The 20,000-nt window shown below is 50.1% G+C and overlaps 1 protein-coding gene across 1 annotated transcript in view; it reads right to left on the bottom strand.

Moving 5' to 3' along the window:
- drosha (drosha ribonuclease III) overlaps window positions 1-20,000 on the bottom strand; it is a 73,572-nt gene that overhangs the window by 36,060 nt on the left and 17,512 nt on the right. The window contains exons 15-21 of the mRNA XM_068599326.1: window positions 19,431-19,538; window positions 15,435-15,542; window positions 10,978-11,116; window positions 10,839-10,899; window positions 10,473-10,532; window positions 7,317-7,416; window positions 2,451-2,553 (exon numbers count right to left, since the gene is read on the bottom strand). Of these exons, the coding sequence (XP_068455427.1) occupies window positions 2,451-2,553; window positions 7,317-7,416; window positions 10,473-10,532; window positions 10,839-10,899; window positions 10,978-11,116; window positions 15,435-15,542; window positions 19,431-19,538 (679 nt within the window). The remainder of the gene's footprint in view (window positions 1-2,450; window positions 2,554-7,316; window positions 7,417-10,472; window positions 10,533-10,838; window positions 10,900-10,977; window positions 11,117-15,434; window positions 15,543-19,430; window positions 19,539-20,000) is intronic.

Genomic DNA, 20,000 nt, shown 5'->3' on the forward strand with positions numbered 1-20,000 from the left:
GAACGTCACCGCCGCCATCGCGGCACTAACAAAGGGAGCGGCGCCCGCTGCAGGAATCCAGCGCTGCTTTGTGTACAATCTGATATTCAGCAAGTGAGAGATAATCCTTTCTCTCCGTTCTTTTAATAGGAAGAGCTTAGAGGACGCCCTCACAAAAGGTTCACCATCTGTATCCCCCGCGGCTCGCTGGCGGCGTATAATCCACAGATCAACTGTACAAGGAAATTAGGGCCATAAAAACAGAGCGAGGGCCTTCTCTCTTCCCCGACTTCCACTCTCTCCTCAAAAACAGTCGGAAAGGAAGGAAGCCACGACGCGGCTTATCGTGGAGAGAGAGGAGCTGAGAGGGCGGCGGGCGAGCGATGGTTTCTATGAAAGGGAGAGGGGGGGGGAGGATGGAGGGAGGAAGTACTGAATGGGAGGTGCACAGGCCAAAAGAGCCCAAATGAGAATGGCTCACTCCGGCAGAAGTTAATGACGGGATCAGAGAAAGCAAAGATTTCCATTCAAGCACTTTGAATTATTCAGGGTTGCAGGGCAGCCATTTGCATTGCAGATGCCTTTGCATTGCATTCCTCCGCCGCTCTCTTCCCTCCATCCCCCGCTCTCGCTCTTTCTCTTTCTCCGTCTGGAGGAAGACAGCGGCCTCAGGGTTCAGGAGAGAGACACTTTCTCGGGGAAAATCTCCGCCCCGTGAAAAGCGGCAGATTATCTGGCGCTTTTCACGACTAAAAAAGCTGAGGGTTCGACAGTCACTGTGGCGGTGACCGTAGCGTAGCGTAGCATAGCGTAGCGTAGCATAGCGTAGCATCTGCCGGGGCCCTCGAACGCACTACAGGCTTGTCGTGTTCTTTTGTGGGGAAGAAAGTAAAAACTGAGTTAAACTATGAAAGGAACAGGACGACGGTTCAGACAACGCGGCGGCGGCTTTTGGGAAAGTGGAGGTTTTGACGTCTCTGTCAGACGAGGAGGAAGAAGAGGAGAAAGGAAGTGAGCGTGAAGGATGAAACGCTGTGAAGACGCAGCGGCACGGGTGAGCGATCTGGGGAAGGAAAGTCGCTGAGAGAGTTGAGGAGGAGGAGGAAGAGGAGGAGGAGGATGAAGGTTGACATGAGTGACATGATGACTCATCGTCTGCACATCTTTCACCTAATAAAGCCCGAACTCCAGATCAGAGAGAGAGAGAGAGAGAGAGAGAGAGAGAGAGAGAGAGAGAGAGAGAGAGGAGGAACAGAGAGCGATGAAGGAGCAGAGGACATAAAGAGTCTCAGATCGACTGCACGACGCTCTGAGAGCAGGAAGACTAAACAAACAAGATGACAGAAGAAGAAGACGAAGAAGACGAAGTAGACGAAGAAGAAGAAGGAGAAGAAGAAGAAGAAGAAGAAGCAATAGAAGAAGACGAAGAAGAAGGAAAAGAAGACGAAGAAGAAGCAGAAGAAGACGAAGAAGAAGAGGGAGAAGAAGAAGAAGACGAAGGAGAAGAGGCGACATCAAGACGCGAGTGGCTTTGTGCAACGTGTGTGTGTGTGTGTGTGTGTGTGTGTAACCCGTCACCACAGGGTGCTGTGTGACAGCAGTATCTTTCAGGTTCCTTCACCCTGTTTACTCATCACATTTCTGTTTCTTATGAAAGATGGAAGACGATGAGAGGAGGAGGCGGAAGACAAGACGGGCGTCGGTGTCCTGGCCTCGCCGCCGCCACGAGAGGCTTTGACCTGTGTGTGTGTGTGTTTAGCAGCATGCTGGTGTTTGTTGGTGCGGTTGAAGCAGAGTGGCACTCTGGGGCATTGCTCGTCCACTCAGAGGTCAAGATAAGCCACGCCCCCCCGGGATCAATAAAGCTAAGCCACGCCCCCCGGAATCAATAAAGGAGTGTAATGCTTCCAAGGGCCTGACGGGAGATCCACTGCAGCCATTTACACCTTAGCTCACACACGCACGCACGCACGCACGCACGCACGCACGCACGCACGCACGCACGCACGCACGCACGCACGCACGCACGCACGCACGCACGCACGCACGCACGCACGCACGCACGCACGCACGCACGCACGCACGCACGCACGCACGCACGCACGCACGCACGCACGCACGCACGCACGCACGCACGCACGCACGCACGCACGCACGCACGCACGCACGCACGCACGCACGCACGCACGCACGCACGCACGCACGCACGCACGCACGCACGCACGCACGCACGCACGCACGCACGCACGCACGCACGCACGCACGCACGCACGCACGCACGCACGCACGCACGCACGCACGCACGCACGCACGCACGCACGCACGCACGCACGCACGCACGCACGCACGCACGCACGCACGCACGCACGCACGCACGCACGCACACACGCACACACGCACGCACACACGCACACACGCACACACAGCTGGATCACTAGCCCCTCGTGTGTGCATCCTGGCTGGAGTCTCACCGATAAGCGCCTCGAAGCAGTTGGCCATGGCGTGCCGCAGGTCCGACTCCCGGCACAGATCCGGCCCGTGAGCGTAGAGCATGAAGCGATCCAACTCCAGTTTCTGCACACAAAAAGAAGCATTCTCATATCAGTGCACCGCCACCACTGACACCACCACCACTGACACCACCAACACTGACACCACCACCACTGAAACCACCAACACTGACACCACCACCACTGAAACCACCACCAACACTGACACCACCACCACTGACACCACCACCAACACCACTGACACCACCACCACTGACACCACCACCACTGACACCACCACCACTGAAACCACCACCAACACTGACACCACCACCACTGACACCACCACCAACACCACCACCACTGACACCACCACCACTGAAACCACCACCAACACTGACACCACCACCACGGACACCACCACCAACACCACTGACACCACCACCACTGACACCACCACCAACACTGACACCACCAACACTGACACCACCAACACTGACACCACCACCACCACTGACACCACCACCACTGACACCACCACCACTGACACCACCACCAACACCACTGACACCACCACCACTGACACCACCACCACTGACACCACCAACACTGACACCACCACCACTGACACCACCACCAACACCACTGACACCACCAACACTGACACCACCACCACTGACACCACCACCAACACCACTGACACCACCACCACTGACACCACCAACACTGACACCACCACCACTGAAACCACCACCAACACTGACACCACCACCACGGACACCACCACCAACACCACCACCACTGACACCACCACCAACACTGACGCCACCACCACTGCCACCACCAACACTGACACCACCTCCACTGACACCACCACCACTGACACCACCACCACCACCACTGACACCACCACCAACACCACTGACACCACCACCAACAACAACACTGACACCACCACCACTGACACCACCAACACTGACACCACCACCAACAACACCACTGACACCACCACCACTGACACCACCAACACTGACACCACCACCAACAACACCACTGACACCACCACCACTGACACCACCAACACTGACACCACCACCACTGACACCACCACTGACACCACCACCACTGCCACCACCACCAACACCACTGACGCCCCCGACGCCACCACTGACACCAGCAACACCACCGCCGCCACCACTGACACCACCACCAACACCAACAACACCACCACCAACAACACCACTGACACCACCACCACTGACACCACCACCAACACCAACAACACCACTGACACCACCACCAACAACACCACTGACACCACCAACACCACCAACACACCACTGACGCCACCGACACCACCAACACACCACTGACACCACAGACACACCACTGACACCACCGACACCACCAACACACCACTGACGCCACCGACACCACCGCCACCGAAGGAGGAGGTGGTGGGAGAGGAGGAGGTGGTGGGAGAGGAGGAGGTGGAGGAGGAGGGAGGAGAGGAGGGGGGTCAAAGCAACTCTGGGGAAATGAAAAAGATTGCCTGCCCTTGCTGGAAAAGGTTCTACTTCATGGCACTGACAGATGTGCCCATGTGTTGTCCAGCTGTGGCATGAAGCACTAAGCCGGCACGGAGAGGGAGGGGGGGGGGGGGGGGGGGGGGGGCTCACACACGTGCACAGATACACTGGCAAACACTCTCTCACACACACACACACACACACACACTCACACACACACACACGCTAGATAATCCCAAGATAAATTGTGGAATAGAACAGTGGCGACCTTCATCCTGTCTGTACAGGTTCACACAACTACAAGTATATATATATATATATATATATATATATATATATATATATATATATATATATATGTATGTGGTACTATATGACTGTATATATGACTATATGACTGTATATATTTATGTATGTGGTACTATATGACTATATATATACATATATATATATATATATATATTTATGTATGTGGTACTATATGACTATATATATATATATATATATATATATATATTTATGTATGTGGTACTATATGACTATATATATTTATTCATGTGGTACTATATGACTATATATATACATATATATATATATTTTTGTATGTGGTACTAGATGACTATAAATTCATCTGTGTACTGGTATTCGCAGTACTTGTGTACAGTACACAAAGCAGCGCCATCATCATACGGTTTATATTAAAGGTAAAGTATCGTTTGTTATGGTTTCATCTCCAGTTGTTCTTCATGTGCCTCCAGACTCTTCCTCTTGATGTTCTCTTGCAGCAGAACCTCTTCAGTGTCTTCTTGATGTTCTCTTGCAGCAGAACCTCCTCAGTGTCTTCTTGATGTTCTCTTGCAGCAGAACCTCTTCAGTGTCTTCTTGATGTTCTCTTGCAGCAGAACCTCCTTAGTGTCTTCTTGATGTTCTCTTGCAGCAGAACCTCCTCAGTGTCTTCTTGATGTTCTCTTGCAGCAGAACCTCCTTAGTGTCCTCTTGATGTTCTCTTGCAGCAGAACCTCCTCAGTGTCTTCTTGATGTTCTCTTGCAGCAGAACCTCCTCAGTGTCTTCTTGATGTTCTCTTGCAGCAGAACCTCCTCAGTGTCTTCTTGATGTTCTCTTGCAGCAGAACCTCCTCAGTGTCCTCTTGATGTTCTCTTGCAGCAGAACCTCTTCAGTGTCCTCTTGATGTTCTCTTGCAGCAGAACCTCCTCAGTGTCCTCTTGATGTTCTCTTGCAGCAGAACCTCCTCAGTGTCCTCTTGATGTTCTCTTGCAGCAGAACCTCCTTAGTGTCTTCTTGATGTTCTCTTGCAGCAGAACCTCCTCAGTGTCCTCTTGATGTTCTCTTGCAGCAGAACCTCTTCAGTGTCTTCTTGATGTTCTCTTGCAGCAGAACCTCTTCAGTGTCTTCTTGATGTTCTCTTGCAGCAGAACCTCCTTAGTGTCTTCTTGATGTTCTCTTGCAGCAGAACCTCCTCAGTGTCTTCTTGATGTTCTCTTGCAGCAGAACCTCCTCAGTGTCTTCTTGATGTTCTCTTGCAGCAGAACCTCCTCAGTGTCTTCTTGATGTTCTCTTGCAGCAGAACCTCCTCAGTGTCTTCTTGATGTTCTCTTGCAGCAGAACCTCCTCAGTGTCTTCTTGATGTTCTCTTGCAGCAGAACCTCCTCAGTGTCTTCTTGATGTTCTCTTGCAGCAGAACCTCTTCAGTGTCTTCTTGATGTTCTCTTGCAGCAGAACCTCCTCAGTGTCTTCTTGATGTTCTCTTGCAGCAGAACCTCCTCAGTGTCCTCGTGGTGTTTCTTTCATGATTTACGTGGGAGCACTTTGACAAAGATTTATTAGACGATCATAAAAAGCGCACAATGCCGCGTAAGTTCACACAATTTGCGCGATGAAGCCAGCGGGTTATTCACACTGTGCACACGCTCCTCTGGAGGCGGGGCAAGCGCTCAAGGCCGGCAAGACGGACAGGTCCAAATAAAACATCCATCCAATCACATAAAAGCAACCCGTAAAAGACGAGTTCATTGACGCAACTTCCTCCCTGTGCAGTCGCTTCCCCGCCGGGAGAGAAGCACTCCGTCTGATAATAATCATGAAATGGTGAAATACAGTAGCGTGAATGAGCAGCAGTGACGTGTGGGCCTGTGGGTCAGTCAAACTTTCTGCAACTATCTCTTTGAGCCACGTCAAAAAGTTGCCCAACTTGATTTATTTTTTTACTGGCAGCGCAACAACAGACGAGAAACCCAGCAAAAACCAGTCAGGGTGCGATTTAATTACGGCTGATAACCGTTGGTGGTCCCTCACCCCCCGCCACCGCGCGCACAAATTAAACAAAATCACGATTCATAAATACTCCAAACTCAGAGGGAGCCGCTCAGACTTGCTAAGCCTTTCTTCCCGAGTGAAGTGGCGGATCGCGCCGCTCGCCGAAGATGCTTTTCTTTTTTTTGAGAGATAATTGCGAGTGTTCTTGAGCAGCCGGCTTCAGAAGGAGCCGGTAAACAAGCCGGCAACGCGGCAACGCCGTATCACACTCTCTTTACCGCGAGCGGCAAAGTGAAACAAGCCAAACGGCGACACGGCCGATGCAGACGCCAACGCGCCTTTGTATTCAGCGGGGAGCGACATGAAAGATTGAAGTTTTTAATTGCTTTCTCCACATCACGGGACGATTACTGTTGTGTTCTTTACCAACGTGCCAGTGAGCCGGCTTTGGCGGCACGGCGCTGCCAGCGAGGGGGGGAGGGGAAGCAAGGGGAGAGGGAGGAGGGAGGGAGCAAGGGAGGGAGCAAGGGAGGGAGCAAGGGGAGAGGGAGGAGGGAGGGAGCAAGGGAGGGAGCAAGGGGAGAGGGGGGAGGGAGGAGGGAGGGAGCAAGGGAGGGAGCAAGGGGAGAGGGGGGAGGGAGGAGAGAGGGAGCAAGGGAGGGAGCAAGGGAGGGAGCAAGGGAGGGAGCAAGGGGAGAGGGAGCAAGGGAGGGAGCAAGGGAGGGAGCAAGGGGGTCTAGCCATAACAGGAAGTGTTTCAGGGAGACTTCTCGGGCCACAGGGACGCCGCTGCACGAGTCTCGTCCTCCAAAACAACAACCTTTCAACTCCAATTACAAACCTGAGGGGCAAAAAAAAAAACAGACTGGCAGGAAGACAAAATGACTCTTTTCCCCGTTAGAAAAGAAGCAGTCATGACGGAGAAAACATAACGCCGCTCACACGGGTTCTAGTGTTTAAGGCCTGGGGCCGCTAAGACCTGCAAGAGGGGAGGAGGAGGAGGAGGTTGAGGAGGAGAAAGGAGGAGGAGGAGGAGCAGCCTACCTTGGCGAGCATGGCTAAGTGCTGGTTCTGCACGATGGCCGTTCTGTAGGTGGCCAGGCCGCCCTCCTCCAAGCCGGGGAACAGGTAGTACAGGTGGACGCTGAGGACGCAGGAGAGGAAACTGGATTGGACAAAGAGTAGTTTTCTCTCCGGGGTTCAGACACATCGTGACCAGTGCAGGTCCAGGACCGTTCATTCACAGGACTGTAAAATGTCCATGAGCAAAGATTGTGTGAAATGTGTGTGTAAGCAGTAAAAAGTAATAACATGTAGTATTTAAACTAATAGTTTGATTAAAAGAATAAACATTTATATCGATGCCTGTATGTACGCTGCTGATATTTTGAGCCTCTTTCTTTTAAAAGCAGATTCATTATTTATAACTCAGCATAAATGAACACATGAATATAACACTTTTACACAACTTTAAAGCAAATTTTCATGACTATTAACCAAATTTACATGATTTTAAACAAGATTTACATGACTTTTAACCCAATTTACATGACCAAACATTGTGTAATTGTAAACATATTTTTAAAGATTTTCCAGGTTTTCCAAGAACCCCGTTCTTGTCTCACTACACTCATAGAACGACGGGATGGAAGAGAAAAAAATGACAGAAATGAACACAAATGTGCCATGAATAAAAAAAAGCGGACTTGAAACTCATTAAAAGAGAGGTCAGATAAAAAAAAAAATTCTGATATTTGTTTAATTCGCCTTCACCAATTCCGTGCGAGAGCTCTAATTAATTTCCCAGAGACGCTCCTTGTTTCCAGGACGGAGCCGCGAAATGGCCGCGGACGCTTCAGCGGCTCCACAGCTGGGCTCCATTTCCATTACGGCCCAGCGGCTCCCGCACCGTATCATTTGATTTCATTTGAATTACAACAGGCCATTTAATTCAGTCATTTCTAATCAATGCAGGGGGGGAGGGGAGCAGGTGGCGTTCTGTTTTTTTGCCAAATTCACGAGAGGTCCATTTGTCAGGGCTGTTGTGGTCTTAGTGTGAAAACAAAGCACTTGGAATTAATAAAAAGCACTTAGCGTAATGGAAAATAATGAACTGGTTTCTGCTGTGCAAAGTGTCAATCACAGAGGAACCGGACAGCGCGGCGTCCTTCAGGTGCAGACGAGGTGTTGGAGAGAAAGCTTCGTATCGACGCGGTGGACCTTCGACCCCCCGACCGGCCGCACACCAAAGGGCCACTAAGATAAACACTGGAGCTCTGAAGCGCATCTGCAAGCCATCCATCACCATCGTCATGCTTATGGCATTGGGATGCTGCTAGTATGACAAACATTTCTCCTTGGAGATTAATAAAGTACTTTTCATTCATTTCATTTCATGTTGGCGGTTAAACGGCTGAGAAATATTAGAGAAAAGAAAAACATTTGTAGTTTTCTTTTTCTCTCCACCTCCGGGCAAGTCGTCGTTTCAGGAAGGCCACCGCGGGAAAAGGTGATCTTTGGTTTAGACAATGACTCATTTTGCTTTTCGTTAGCCGTGTTTCGATTAGCAAACAGACAATGAATCATAGATATGTTTTCTGGTTTTCTCATAGCAGCTGCTTCCTTTTCCTGTTTTGTTTTGCGTTAGCTTTAGCAACATGGCTTCTTGCTAGCAGCCCGGGTACTCTTCCAAAGCAAGAAACGAGCATAAGAGTCCTAACTTTGATCAAGAAAGCTCCCATCGATCTCAGTGCTGTGAGAAGGAGCAAAACTAGTGAACAAGTCAAACTTAGTAAATAAATCAAGCCCTGAGACGGCGTTACGGGGCGAAGGACAGGATCACGGGGAACCGATCCAACCGCTGATGCCGCCATTATTCTACAGCTGTTACGTTGTGCAATCAGCATTTACGTCATAAAGGATGAAAGACAAAAACGTGGCTATTGCTGGGGACCTGAACTTCAACGACTCCCTTTGTGAAATATTTAGTCTTTCAGAAGATCACAAATATTGCAAGCAAACTTATGTTCTTTACATCATCTGCTGCCCCTTTACAAACTAGAAAATACTAAAACTATGACCCCCCCTTCTGTTTCAACACTAACTCCTCATGTCGGGCATATTCAAAATGTGCAAAACATTGTGTTGGCTGGACGGCGGAGGCACAGAGGCCTCTGAGGGCAGCGCGCTGGAGGTGTACAAGGCAAGTTGGCTGAATCTGCTGTACCCATTTAACTGGACAAGAGGCTGATAAATAATTCAGAGGGCCAGAGCGCGAGGCCAAGCCTCGTCAGACGCTAACAATGAAAGAAGGGAGGGAGGGAGAACATGCCCAGAGATAGCTGCAGAAACAGAGGCGAGCACTTCCTTTGTAGCTGCTCTAGTTGCATAAGGAGCTGCAGCGTCCTGTCTCACAGTGTCAGTTCCCTTTAGGGTTCAATCCCAACGTGCACTGCGGCGGAAGTGTTAGCATGGAGGGGTACCAAGTACTTTTATTTTGGGGGGTAGTGGACGATAAGCTGTTGGGCAAATGGAAGCCAGATAGAAATGTGGTCTTCCTTTCTCCTGCTCGTGTGTGTGTGTGTGTGTGTGTGTGTGTGTGTGTGTGTGTGTGTGTGAGAGAGTACGACAGCTCGTGGCAAGAGAGGAAGCCCTTTTCCCTTGTATGTTCAGGAAGTAATATCAACTCGGGAGGAGGAGGAGGAGGAGGAGGAGGAGGAGGAGGAGGAGGAGGAGGAGGAGGAGGAGGAGGAGGGGGTGCGGTGCTCTAGCGAGAGAGTGTGAGATTAATAATAGCCACACATAATTAGCACTGTGCTTAGGTAAGTGCCAGGCGGCAAAGTCCACACTCACCTGGGAGTCAATAACACAGTCAGCATTCCAGACAGCAAGTCCAGACAGCTAATTGCAAGTTGTCATGGAGAATTTCAGGCCATTAAAAGCGGTGGGAGGTGTGGGGGAGGAGGGGGGACGAGGGGGGAGGAGGAGGGTATTACATCCCAGTTCCAATTACCAGTAAATCACTGTCTTGAATGGGTCGAAAGTATGGAGATTAGCTCGGATGTGACAGACACGGAGAAGGCAGACAATGAGAGAGAGAGTGAGAGGGTCAGAGAGAGAAGCCGCTGGTGTTGTCGTCGGCTTCAATTAGCGGCGGCGTCCATCAAATACGCACCAGGAAAAAAAAAGGCGCCTTCTCACCTGGTGAGGAACTCGACAACAGCGTCACCCAGGAACTCCAGTCTCTCGTTGTGATTGATCCTGGAGGAAGTGGGGCGGGGGAGGGAGGGGGGGAGAGAGAGAGAGAGAGAGAGAGAGAGAGAGAGGCAGTCGTGTTGAGAAAACACACATGCAGAATAACAGCCTCTCTCATTGGCTGCTGAGCCGCCGCTGCCTCTTGAAATGAGCTCCTTTCATTTCCCCGGTGATATCTCCCCCTCACAGTTCAACTTAATCTTCTTGCCAGCGGGCCTCCGGCGTGTTAATCACGAGGATCGGCCCCTGCGGTCGCTGCCGCGGTCGGTGACGGCGTGAACAGATATGCGCCCGCGGGGGGGCGTGGCTTACCTGGAGGGGGAGGGGTCATCCTGGCCCAGGCGAGACATGATGTTAATCAGCGTGTTGATGCCTGAAAGACAAACAGGAGGGTGAGAGGTGAGGGTCTAGACGTGGAGGTGGAGGGCGGAGCAGGCGGAGGGGAACCCACCCTTCTTCCTCATGTACATGTGGTGGACCTTCCTGTCCCCGTACTTGGGCTGCCGGATGCCGCAGTTGGAGAGCGAGTTGCGGGCGTGGTCGGGGTTCATGCCGAAGTTGAGGTGGTGACTCGGGTGCGTCATGGCCAGCTGGAGGAGGAGAAATGGAGGTTAGCAACTAGGGAGGAAGGTACCGCTTTTCAACCACAGGAACCTCATCAAAGCTTCAGGAGAGGCCGATGCCGCCGCCCGACATCCAGCCAGAAAGTAAAGTACAAAGAACGTTGATTTAGATTCTCAGACTCTTTTTCTAGAGCGGCCTAAAGACACAGAGGCCGACACCGGACACATCGAGGAGAGGATTGTTTATTTTGGGGTGTTTAAGGATGCAGATCTTAAAGGATCTTAATGTGGGATCAGAGGAGAGAGAGAGAGAGAGAGAGAGAGAGAGAGAGAAAGAGAGAGAGAAAGAGAGAGAGAGAGAGAGAGAGAGAGAGAGGGACAGACAGAGAGAGCGAGAGAGAGAGAGAAAGAGAGAGAGAGAGAGAGAGAGAGAGAGAGAGAGAGAGAGAGAGAAAGAGAGAGAGAAAGAGAGAGAGAGAGAGAGGGACAGACAGAGAGAGCGAGAGAGAGAGAGAGAGAGAGAGAGAGAGAGAGAGAAAGAGAGAGAGAGAGAGAGAGAGAGAGGGACAGACAGAGAGAGCGAGAGAGAGAGAGAGAGAGAGAGAGAGAGAGAGAGAGAGAGAGACTCCCTCTTTGTCACTGTGAAGTTGTCTGTATGTAAATGAATGGCTTTAAACCTGTAAAGAGTAACAGAGTTTAAGGTAGAGTCAGCCTGAAGGAAACGCTTTAGTTTGTTAGAAACCTCCTCCTGGCCGGGGGAGGAAGCAGGAAGCAGATAGCGCTCAGGAGGATGTCAAGCCTTTATCAATCTTACATTAGGAGGATGTTAATCCCCCCCCCCTCCTGGGCTGCTTGTCTCCTTTCAGCCAACTTCAAATCAATTTCAAGCTCCAATGAGATATATATGTAAACGTTAACAGAGTTTCAATATTTATAGTCGCTGGAGAGACTTCAGCTTTGGAGCCGCCAACACGGAAACAAATTCAACAGCAATTGTACTTCTGTTGTTGTTTTTTTATTCTCCCCTCTTCCTGTGGTTAAGAGGAACAACATTGTGTGTGTGTGTGTGTGTGTGTGTGTGTGTGTGTGTGTGTGTGTGTGTGTGTGTGTGAGAGAAATAAAGATCTAGTTATTTGACATGACACAAGCAGAAATCTAGCAATTCTCAGCGCCACGTTGACAGTTTGATAAGAAATATAAATAAAAACAACAACATCCTCCACTTTCAACTCCCCCATTGTGCGATGTCAGACACAAGTCAATGACTGCCGACGACACCGCTCCACTACAGAGACTGGAGACAGAGAGAGAAGAAGAAGACATCAGTTCCTCTGTAAACACTGCAGGTCCTTCACAGTTAAGGACGACATCCAAACGGCAGCGTCGGCTTTTAAGACGACTGTCGGGAGAGATTGACGTCTGCGCTTCCCCGTCAACGCGTCAACTATCGGAGCCATTTGGGGTTTTAGTGATAGCTGCTGCTGAAGCATGGACTTCTATACAACCAGAGGAGTCGCCCCCTGGTGGTCAGGAGAGAGAATGCAGCTTCAACACATGAAGCATAGACTTCTATACAACCAGAGGAGTCGTCCCCTGGTGGTCAGGAGAGAGAATGCAGCTTTAACACATGAAGCATAGACTTCTATACAACCAGAGGAGTCGTCCCCTGGTGGTCAGGAGAGACATTACAGGTTCAAACACATGGTTGCTGCCTGTTTGTTGCCATAGAGATTAATTTCTTGCAAATATGTGAATAAATAATTTGTAACATGTTGTCTTGGTGACGAGTGATATTAAATGTTGGCTCAGGAATAAAAGTAAATACTCGGAGCCTTTAAACGGCTCTAATTGACACCATGCAACGCGGTGAATAACAAAAACAAGAACTGAAATACCTGGGCTCTTTGTACACCAGAGTCACAGCGGCGTCGTGACGGCGCACAAACAAAAGCAGCAGCATCAGAGCCGCGCCGAGGACGTTAAATTATAAAGGACCTCCGATGCCTCTCGTTGTGTCAGCATGGGTCCAATGTGAGGAGTAGGGAGGGGGCGGGGCCATGTCTCCAAACCCCCGCCTCTAGTTTTAAATGTTTAACATGGAGGCTCTCAGAAGAGGAGCTTCAAAGGGCCGTGGCTCTATACAGCCAGGCGGGGGAAGTGCAGAGGCCCATTGCTCTGAGTTGCCAGCAACGGATTGCCACTGCGAATGGAAACAGCAGGTCCGTTGCTACACGGAGAACCCGAACGATGTTGTCATTGATTCACCGGCCGAGTGCGGCACCGCGATTAAACATTGACGACGTTTTCTTTGCAAATTCTCGGCAAATTAATATCATCAGTTTAAAGCTTTTAGGGCAACTTTTCCTGGCACGAGAGCAACTTTTAGCTCATTTGCGCTCTCTATTCATGACATTAATTTGCCTTCATACACTGGAGTCTCTGTTCCTCCGCCTTAGAAGTTCTCCCCCACGGCATTAAGAGCGTATTTATTGCCTCCGCGCAGCTCTCAACATGGCAGCGGCTAGCAGCTAATGGTGCTAACAAAACGGCCAGAGCGTTAAAAGGTGAGTCGAACTCCATCACATGTACTGGAGGAGTGTGAGCCTACGTACTGATGAGGTATTATCAGCCTGACTTGAGTTACCTTGTTAGAAACCTCACAAGTTTCAAACTAGTTGTTGTTGTGTAAATTTACTTTTTGGGAAAACTGTCGTTGTATAAAGAAAAAAAAACACACAAACGCTGCACTCCTGACACGTGATCATCGGTTCTGACTCGGTTCTGACTGAACAAGCAACACTGCAGTCGCTCTGTCCAAACCCATCTTCACTGTGTGTGTGTGTGTGTGTGTGTGTGTGTGTGTGTGTGTGTAGCTGCTGTAAGCCCAACAAATAGCTCCCTACTCGGGCCCTTTCAGTCCCAGTAGTGGTGCTGACAGCCTCTGGTTTATCTCACTCACACACAAACAGCCACACACACTCTCTCACTCTCAGCAATGTCATGGTATTAACACCTCAGTGGATAGAATTGCAATGCGCACACACACACACACACACACACACACCCACCCACACACCCACACCCACACACACACACACAGTATGTGAGCTGTCATGATCAAACTGATTGTTTTTCTTCTTCTCTTTCTTTCTTTCTTTCGTTTGTTTGTTTGTTTGTTTGTTTGTGTGTCTTTGGGCTGACGACTGAAGCGAACGAGAGACAGAGGGACAGATCCATTAACCTCTCCGCCCGCGAGATGACAAGCTCCACACCAGATCCACACCAGATCCACACCAGCTCCACACCAGCTCCACACCAGATCCACACCAGCTCCACACCAGCTCCACACTAGATCCACACCAGATCCACACCAGATCCACACCAGCTCCACACTAGATCCACACCAGCCCCACACTAGATCCACACCAGCTCCACACCAGCTCCACACCAGATCCACACCAGATCCACACCAGCTCCACACCAGCTCCACACCAGATCCACACCAGATCCACACCAGATCCACACCAGATCCACACCAGCTCCACACCAGCTCCACACCAGCTCCACACCAGCTCCACACCAGCTCCACACCAGCTCCACACCAGATCCACACCAGCTCCACACCAGATCCACACCAGATCCACACCAGCGTCTCCTCGACAAACACCAGGCCGGTCCAGCCGTCCCTTTTTTAGTGCCGGTAATGACAGGTCGTCATTACGGGAACGACAAAAAGGTCAATCGTTGATTGATAAGTGCAAACACACACACACACTCTCACACACACACACACACACACACACAGAGCCTTGAGCGGATCCTAATGCATCCTTCCCCCTTTTTAACCATGTATGGGCTACAACACATTGATTTCTAATGTATCAGGTTATGACAGCTCTTCAATACTGCTGGAGGCAGCCGGGTGTGTGTGTGTGTGTGTGAGTGTGTGAGTGTGAGCGTGTGTGTGTGTGTGAGCGTGTGTGTGTGTGTGGGGGGGGGGCTGACAGGGCAGAGCTAGCATTACGGAGAAGGCTGTTGCTGTCCTGACTACTGTCACTGCAACTCACAGCGGACCCGGCTGCCCGTTGCAGAGATGTGACTCAGGCCGGTGTGTGTGTGTGTGTGTGTGTGTGTGTGTGTGTGTGTGTGTGTGTGTGTGTGTGTGTGTGTGTGTGTGTGTGTGTGTGTGTGTGTTACCTCAGATGACTCCTGAGCCCTCCTGCTTCCCTTGCAGAGGTGGAACGGCCACAGTAATGAGGCGCTCCAGAAGCCCCTGCACTAAATGTTTACTTTCTCTGCTCCCACCCTCCTTTTCTTCCCCTCCGCCTGAGAGGCCGTGACTCACCTGGAGGAGGCAGCGCTCCTTGAAGACGTAGCCGATGAGCTTATCCAGGTGCATCAGACACTGGTGGTAGCGGATGTGGTGGGTGAGGACGGGCAGCATCATGGCGTGCTGTGGAGGACCAGAGGAGAGAATTGGTTTTTTAAAAAGCAGCAGGAAAGAGATGGAGGACGAGCATCAGGCAGGGTGAGAACGGAGAGAGAGGGGAGAGTGGGATGGAGAGAGGGTGCAACAAGAAGAAAAGAGTGAGAGAGTGGGATGAGAGAGAGGGTGCAACAAGAAGAAAAGAGGGAGAGAGAGTGGGATGAGAGAGAGGGTGCAACAAGAAGAAAAGAGGGAGAGAGAGGGATAAGAGAGAGGGTGCAACAAGAAGAAAAGAAGGAGAGAGAGGGATGAGAGAGAGGGTGCAACAAGAAGAAAAGAGGGAGAGAGAGGGATGAGAGAGAGGGTGCAACAAGAAGAAAAGAGGTAGAGAGAGTGGGATGAGAGAGAGGGTGCAACAAGAAGAAAAGAGGGAGAGAGTGGGATGGAGAGAGGGTGCAACAAGAAGAAAAGAAGGAGAGAGAGGGATGAGAGAGAGGGTGCAACAAGAAGAAAAGAGGTAGAGAGAGGGATGAGAGAGAGGGTGCAACAAGAAGAAAAGAGGGAGAGAGTGGGATGAGAGAGAGGGTGCAACAAGAAGAAAAGAGGGAGAGAGAGGGATGAGAGAGAGGGTGCAACAAGAAGAAAAGAGGTAGAGAGAGTGGGATGAGAGAGAGGGTGCAACAAGAAGAAAAGAGGTAGAGAGAGTGGGATGAGAGAGAGGGTGCAACAAGAAGAAAAGAGGGAGAGAGAGGGATGAGAGAGAGGGTGCAACAAGAAGAAAAGAGGGAGAGAGAGGGTGCAACAAGAAGAAAAGCACGAGAGAGAGGGATGAGAGAGAGGGTGCAACAAGAAGAAAAGAGGGAGAGAGAGGGTGCAACAAGAAGAAAAGCACGAGAGAGAGGGATGAGAGAGAGGGTGCAACAAGAAGAAAAGAGGGAGAGAGAGGGTGCAACAAGAAGAAAAGCACGAGAGAGAGGGATGAGAGAGAGGGTGCAACAAGAAGAAAAGAGGGAGAGAGAGGGATGATAGAAGGAACATGCCGGGAGAAATCAATCAGCCAGTCATTATTTATTAAGTGGTGCTCTGCAACAGAGAGATGAAATAATCAAAAACCCAATCGCCAGCTGAGGGAACGACAGAAGGAGGGAAATTCACATTTTGGACCGGCCGAGCCCCCCCCCCCCCCAGCCCGTTCAGTCCCCCGACCCACATTAAAAGTGTATTTTAAGTGAAAGAACGAAAAGGAGAAAGGAGTGAAGCGCGTTGGTGAGCGACATGTGAAGTCAGTCGGTCAGCAATTCAGGCCGACAGTTGGAGAGCGAGCCGGCCGACAGGGTCATGGGGGGGGGGGTAAATGTTTTTAATTAGCGTACCGGAGGAGGAGGGGCTGAGCCCGGAGGCTACGAGCGCCGCCGCCGTGTTGCCCCGGGGCCGGGCCACGCCCCCCCCCCCCCCAATGACTGTGTGTGTGTGTGTGTGTGTGTGTGTGTGTGTGAGAGAGAGTGTAGTGTGTGAGTTAAGAGTTGATACTCTGGTAATTAAAAAGGTGGAACGTTTCTAATTCACAGACCGGCTGAAATGTGACGAGCGTGGATCCTGAATTGCACTTGAACTCACATCCGTCACAGTTTCATTCACTGGAATGTTTTAGTTTTTTGGTTAAATGGATATCTGACTTGTTTTCCATTTGTTTCTAACGGAATAAATAAACATTTCTGCTCGCTGCATCTTGTGCAACAGAGATGTGTCCGTCAGGCTAACAGACGCTCCACTCCAACTTATTTTAAGGTTTTTTTGTAGGAGGAATATTATTCAGAGAAGCCAAGTATGGAAGCAATTAATACTTTCCTCCTACATGCAGTATTGCATTGCTCCCTTGCTCTGCCCGGGTTATATGATACATAAACAGGCTGATTAATGTAAATACATTTATAAAAGTGAACAAAGACCCGCCCACGTGTTTCCATGTGCGGTGGAAGTGGGGAAGCAAGCTGCCGGCTTCCCTTGAAGTGTGGAAGACAAAAGGATCCACTGAGCGTCACATGGATGCGATCAGGGACGCAGAAAACTATTTTAAAAAAAAAAAGTGGCAGGAATGAAAAAGCAGAGAAACGCAGCAGTGAACCAGGAAATAAACAATAAATTAAAAACACGTTGATGAATAAATAAATAAATCCTTGCGATGTGCAGCCTCGGTCCTTGAGAGCCTTTCAAGTGCAGCAACCTTGAAGAGGCCAGCAACGAAGAGTGGTAGGAGGAAGAGGAGGAGGAAGAGGAGGAAGGAGAGGGAGGCTGATTTTGTTTCCGAAAATATCCAGAAACGGCGGGTCAGTGTTGCCGCTCCGTCTTGTCCGTGTCACATCGTACCGCCGTTCGGGTTCGAGGCGGAAATTATTCATGAGCCAATTAGCCGCGGCGGTTCAGCTCCAAGCGAATATAATTGGGCAGCAATTATGGATCCGATTCCTTCTCCACGAAGACCTCACAGTGAGAGAGGGGGGCTCAAACTTTCTGTCACTCCCTCAAACAGCAGAGGAAACCTTCCAAAAAGATGCTTTTGAGGGAGGAAATACAAATATATCTTTCCCCGAGTAACAGGTAGAAAATATTGTGATGGACGATAAATAAAAGAGAAGTGACGCACACGTTGTCGTCTTTAACGTGACACTGATGTGTGTTTCAACGTCCAGGGTCGGGGGTTCAAGTCCGTAACAGAAGCCAGGGGGGGCTCAGTGGGAGTCCACTGGTCCAGACGGGACTCTGACACTAAAAAGAAAAGAGTGACGCAACCGGCGGAAAGATCAGAAGAGCTCCAGACGCACGGAGTTGTGACTGAAGTTCAGGGAGGAATATCAGAACTTTGTGAACGTCTGAACCTCGACGCGTCAGCACCGACCCGGCCGTCACCGCCTGGACCTTTTGGAAACCGTGTGAAAATCCTCCCGCGTCCATTTTAAGTCCCAGCATGCCCCATTCAGACAATGTTTTGATATAATATACGTAATTTGTCCATTTTTGAACTGAACGACAGTTTCTTGACTGAAACTCCTTCCTAACAGGACAAGACTTTGTTTTATTGTGATTGTTGCTGCAGGTTCTGATTCTTTAGGTCCTAATCTTTACAAAAAGGTGTCTTATTGACGCTGCAGGAGGCTTTTTTGGGGGAATCTGGCTCATATCATGCTGGATGTTCAGAGTTACCAAAAAAATATCTTTTAAAAGGAATACTTTGGCAGATATACATTTTTTTACCAAGATTTTGCTAAACAAATACATAGAATAAACACAAGTATTGGCATTAATTTTGGGTTCCTACGACGACACAAACAGGGAAAAGAGGTCTGGAGACAACGTTAGTTTCCACAGTACACGTTCAAATAAAATATGACCATTGTTACTTGTTATTTGTTGTACTACCAAATTGTTGTGTAGCATCTCATTGTAATAGTGTGTAATTAAATTGATCATAAGCCGCTCCAATTTTTTACTTATTGAAGCTGCGGCGAGGAGATTTCCTTCATGCTGGCGCCCCCTGTGGACTAAAGCGGTAGTGTCTCTGAGCACCAGGGTCCCTTTAGAAAACCTCTCATTTAAGGAGAAGCTCTGCTCCCAAAGACGGTGAAGAAGAGACGCAGAGAAACAGGCCGTGAAGACACGTTTGCATTCGTCCGTCATATCGAGGCATCGAGTCACATAATCAGTGAAAAGTTCCTCACAATAACGTTTTTGTACTTTTTTAGTGTTCTTGCATCAGCATTGTACTGTTTTATTATTTGATGATTTCTTTCAATATTTTTAAAGCCCTTTACCACATCAATAAGCTCCATGTCGAGTGCATGTTATGAAAGTGTTACGTAAACGTGTGTGTGTGTGTGTGTGTGTGCGCATGCGTGTGTGTGTGTGCGTGGGTGTTACCTGACAGACGTCAGAGCGGATGCCGGTCTTCCAGAAGCCCTGACTGCTCAGCTCCACCGTCACCTCGCGGCGCATCGTGTTCTTCTGGCGGATCTTCTGAAGCGCTTCCTGACAAACAATCAAGCCAATTATTGATCTGCAGAAAAAAAAACATTCCCTATCCCAACCCGGGCCTCGCTCCTCCTCCTCCTCCTCTTCCTCCTCCTCCTCCTCCTTCCCCCTAAAAACAGCCCTGGCACATGCAATGGAGTGAAACTCGTCCTCGCAGCGTGACATGAACTCAGCTCGCGGCGGCGGGGCAGTGACAGCTCCGGCCGGGTCCACCGGCTAATTTGAGGCCGGTTGCACCGGGTCGCCATGGACAGCGGTTGCACTAGTGTGTGTGTGTGTGTGTGTGTGTGTGTGTGTGTGTAATACGGAGGCTTCAGTCCCAGTCAACAAGAGCAGGAGGCACCTGGCTGCCTATTAGGAAGACCACGCAAGAGCCCACAGGGTCCACCATCAGCAGCAGGAATCATTACACACACACACACACACACGTCAGCCCGACAGCATGTAACTGGAAATTCT

Source organism: Clinocottus analis, unplaced genomic scaffold (genome assembly GCF_023055335.1).
Source record: "Clinocottus analis isolate CAN_PGR_092001 unplaced genomic scaffold, fCliAna1.0.p SCAF_45, whole genome shotgun sequence".
NCBI classification, from domain to species: Eukaryota; Metazoa; Chordata; class Actinopteri; order Perciformes; family Cottidae; genus Clinocottus; species Clinocottus analis.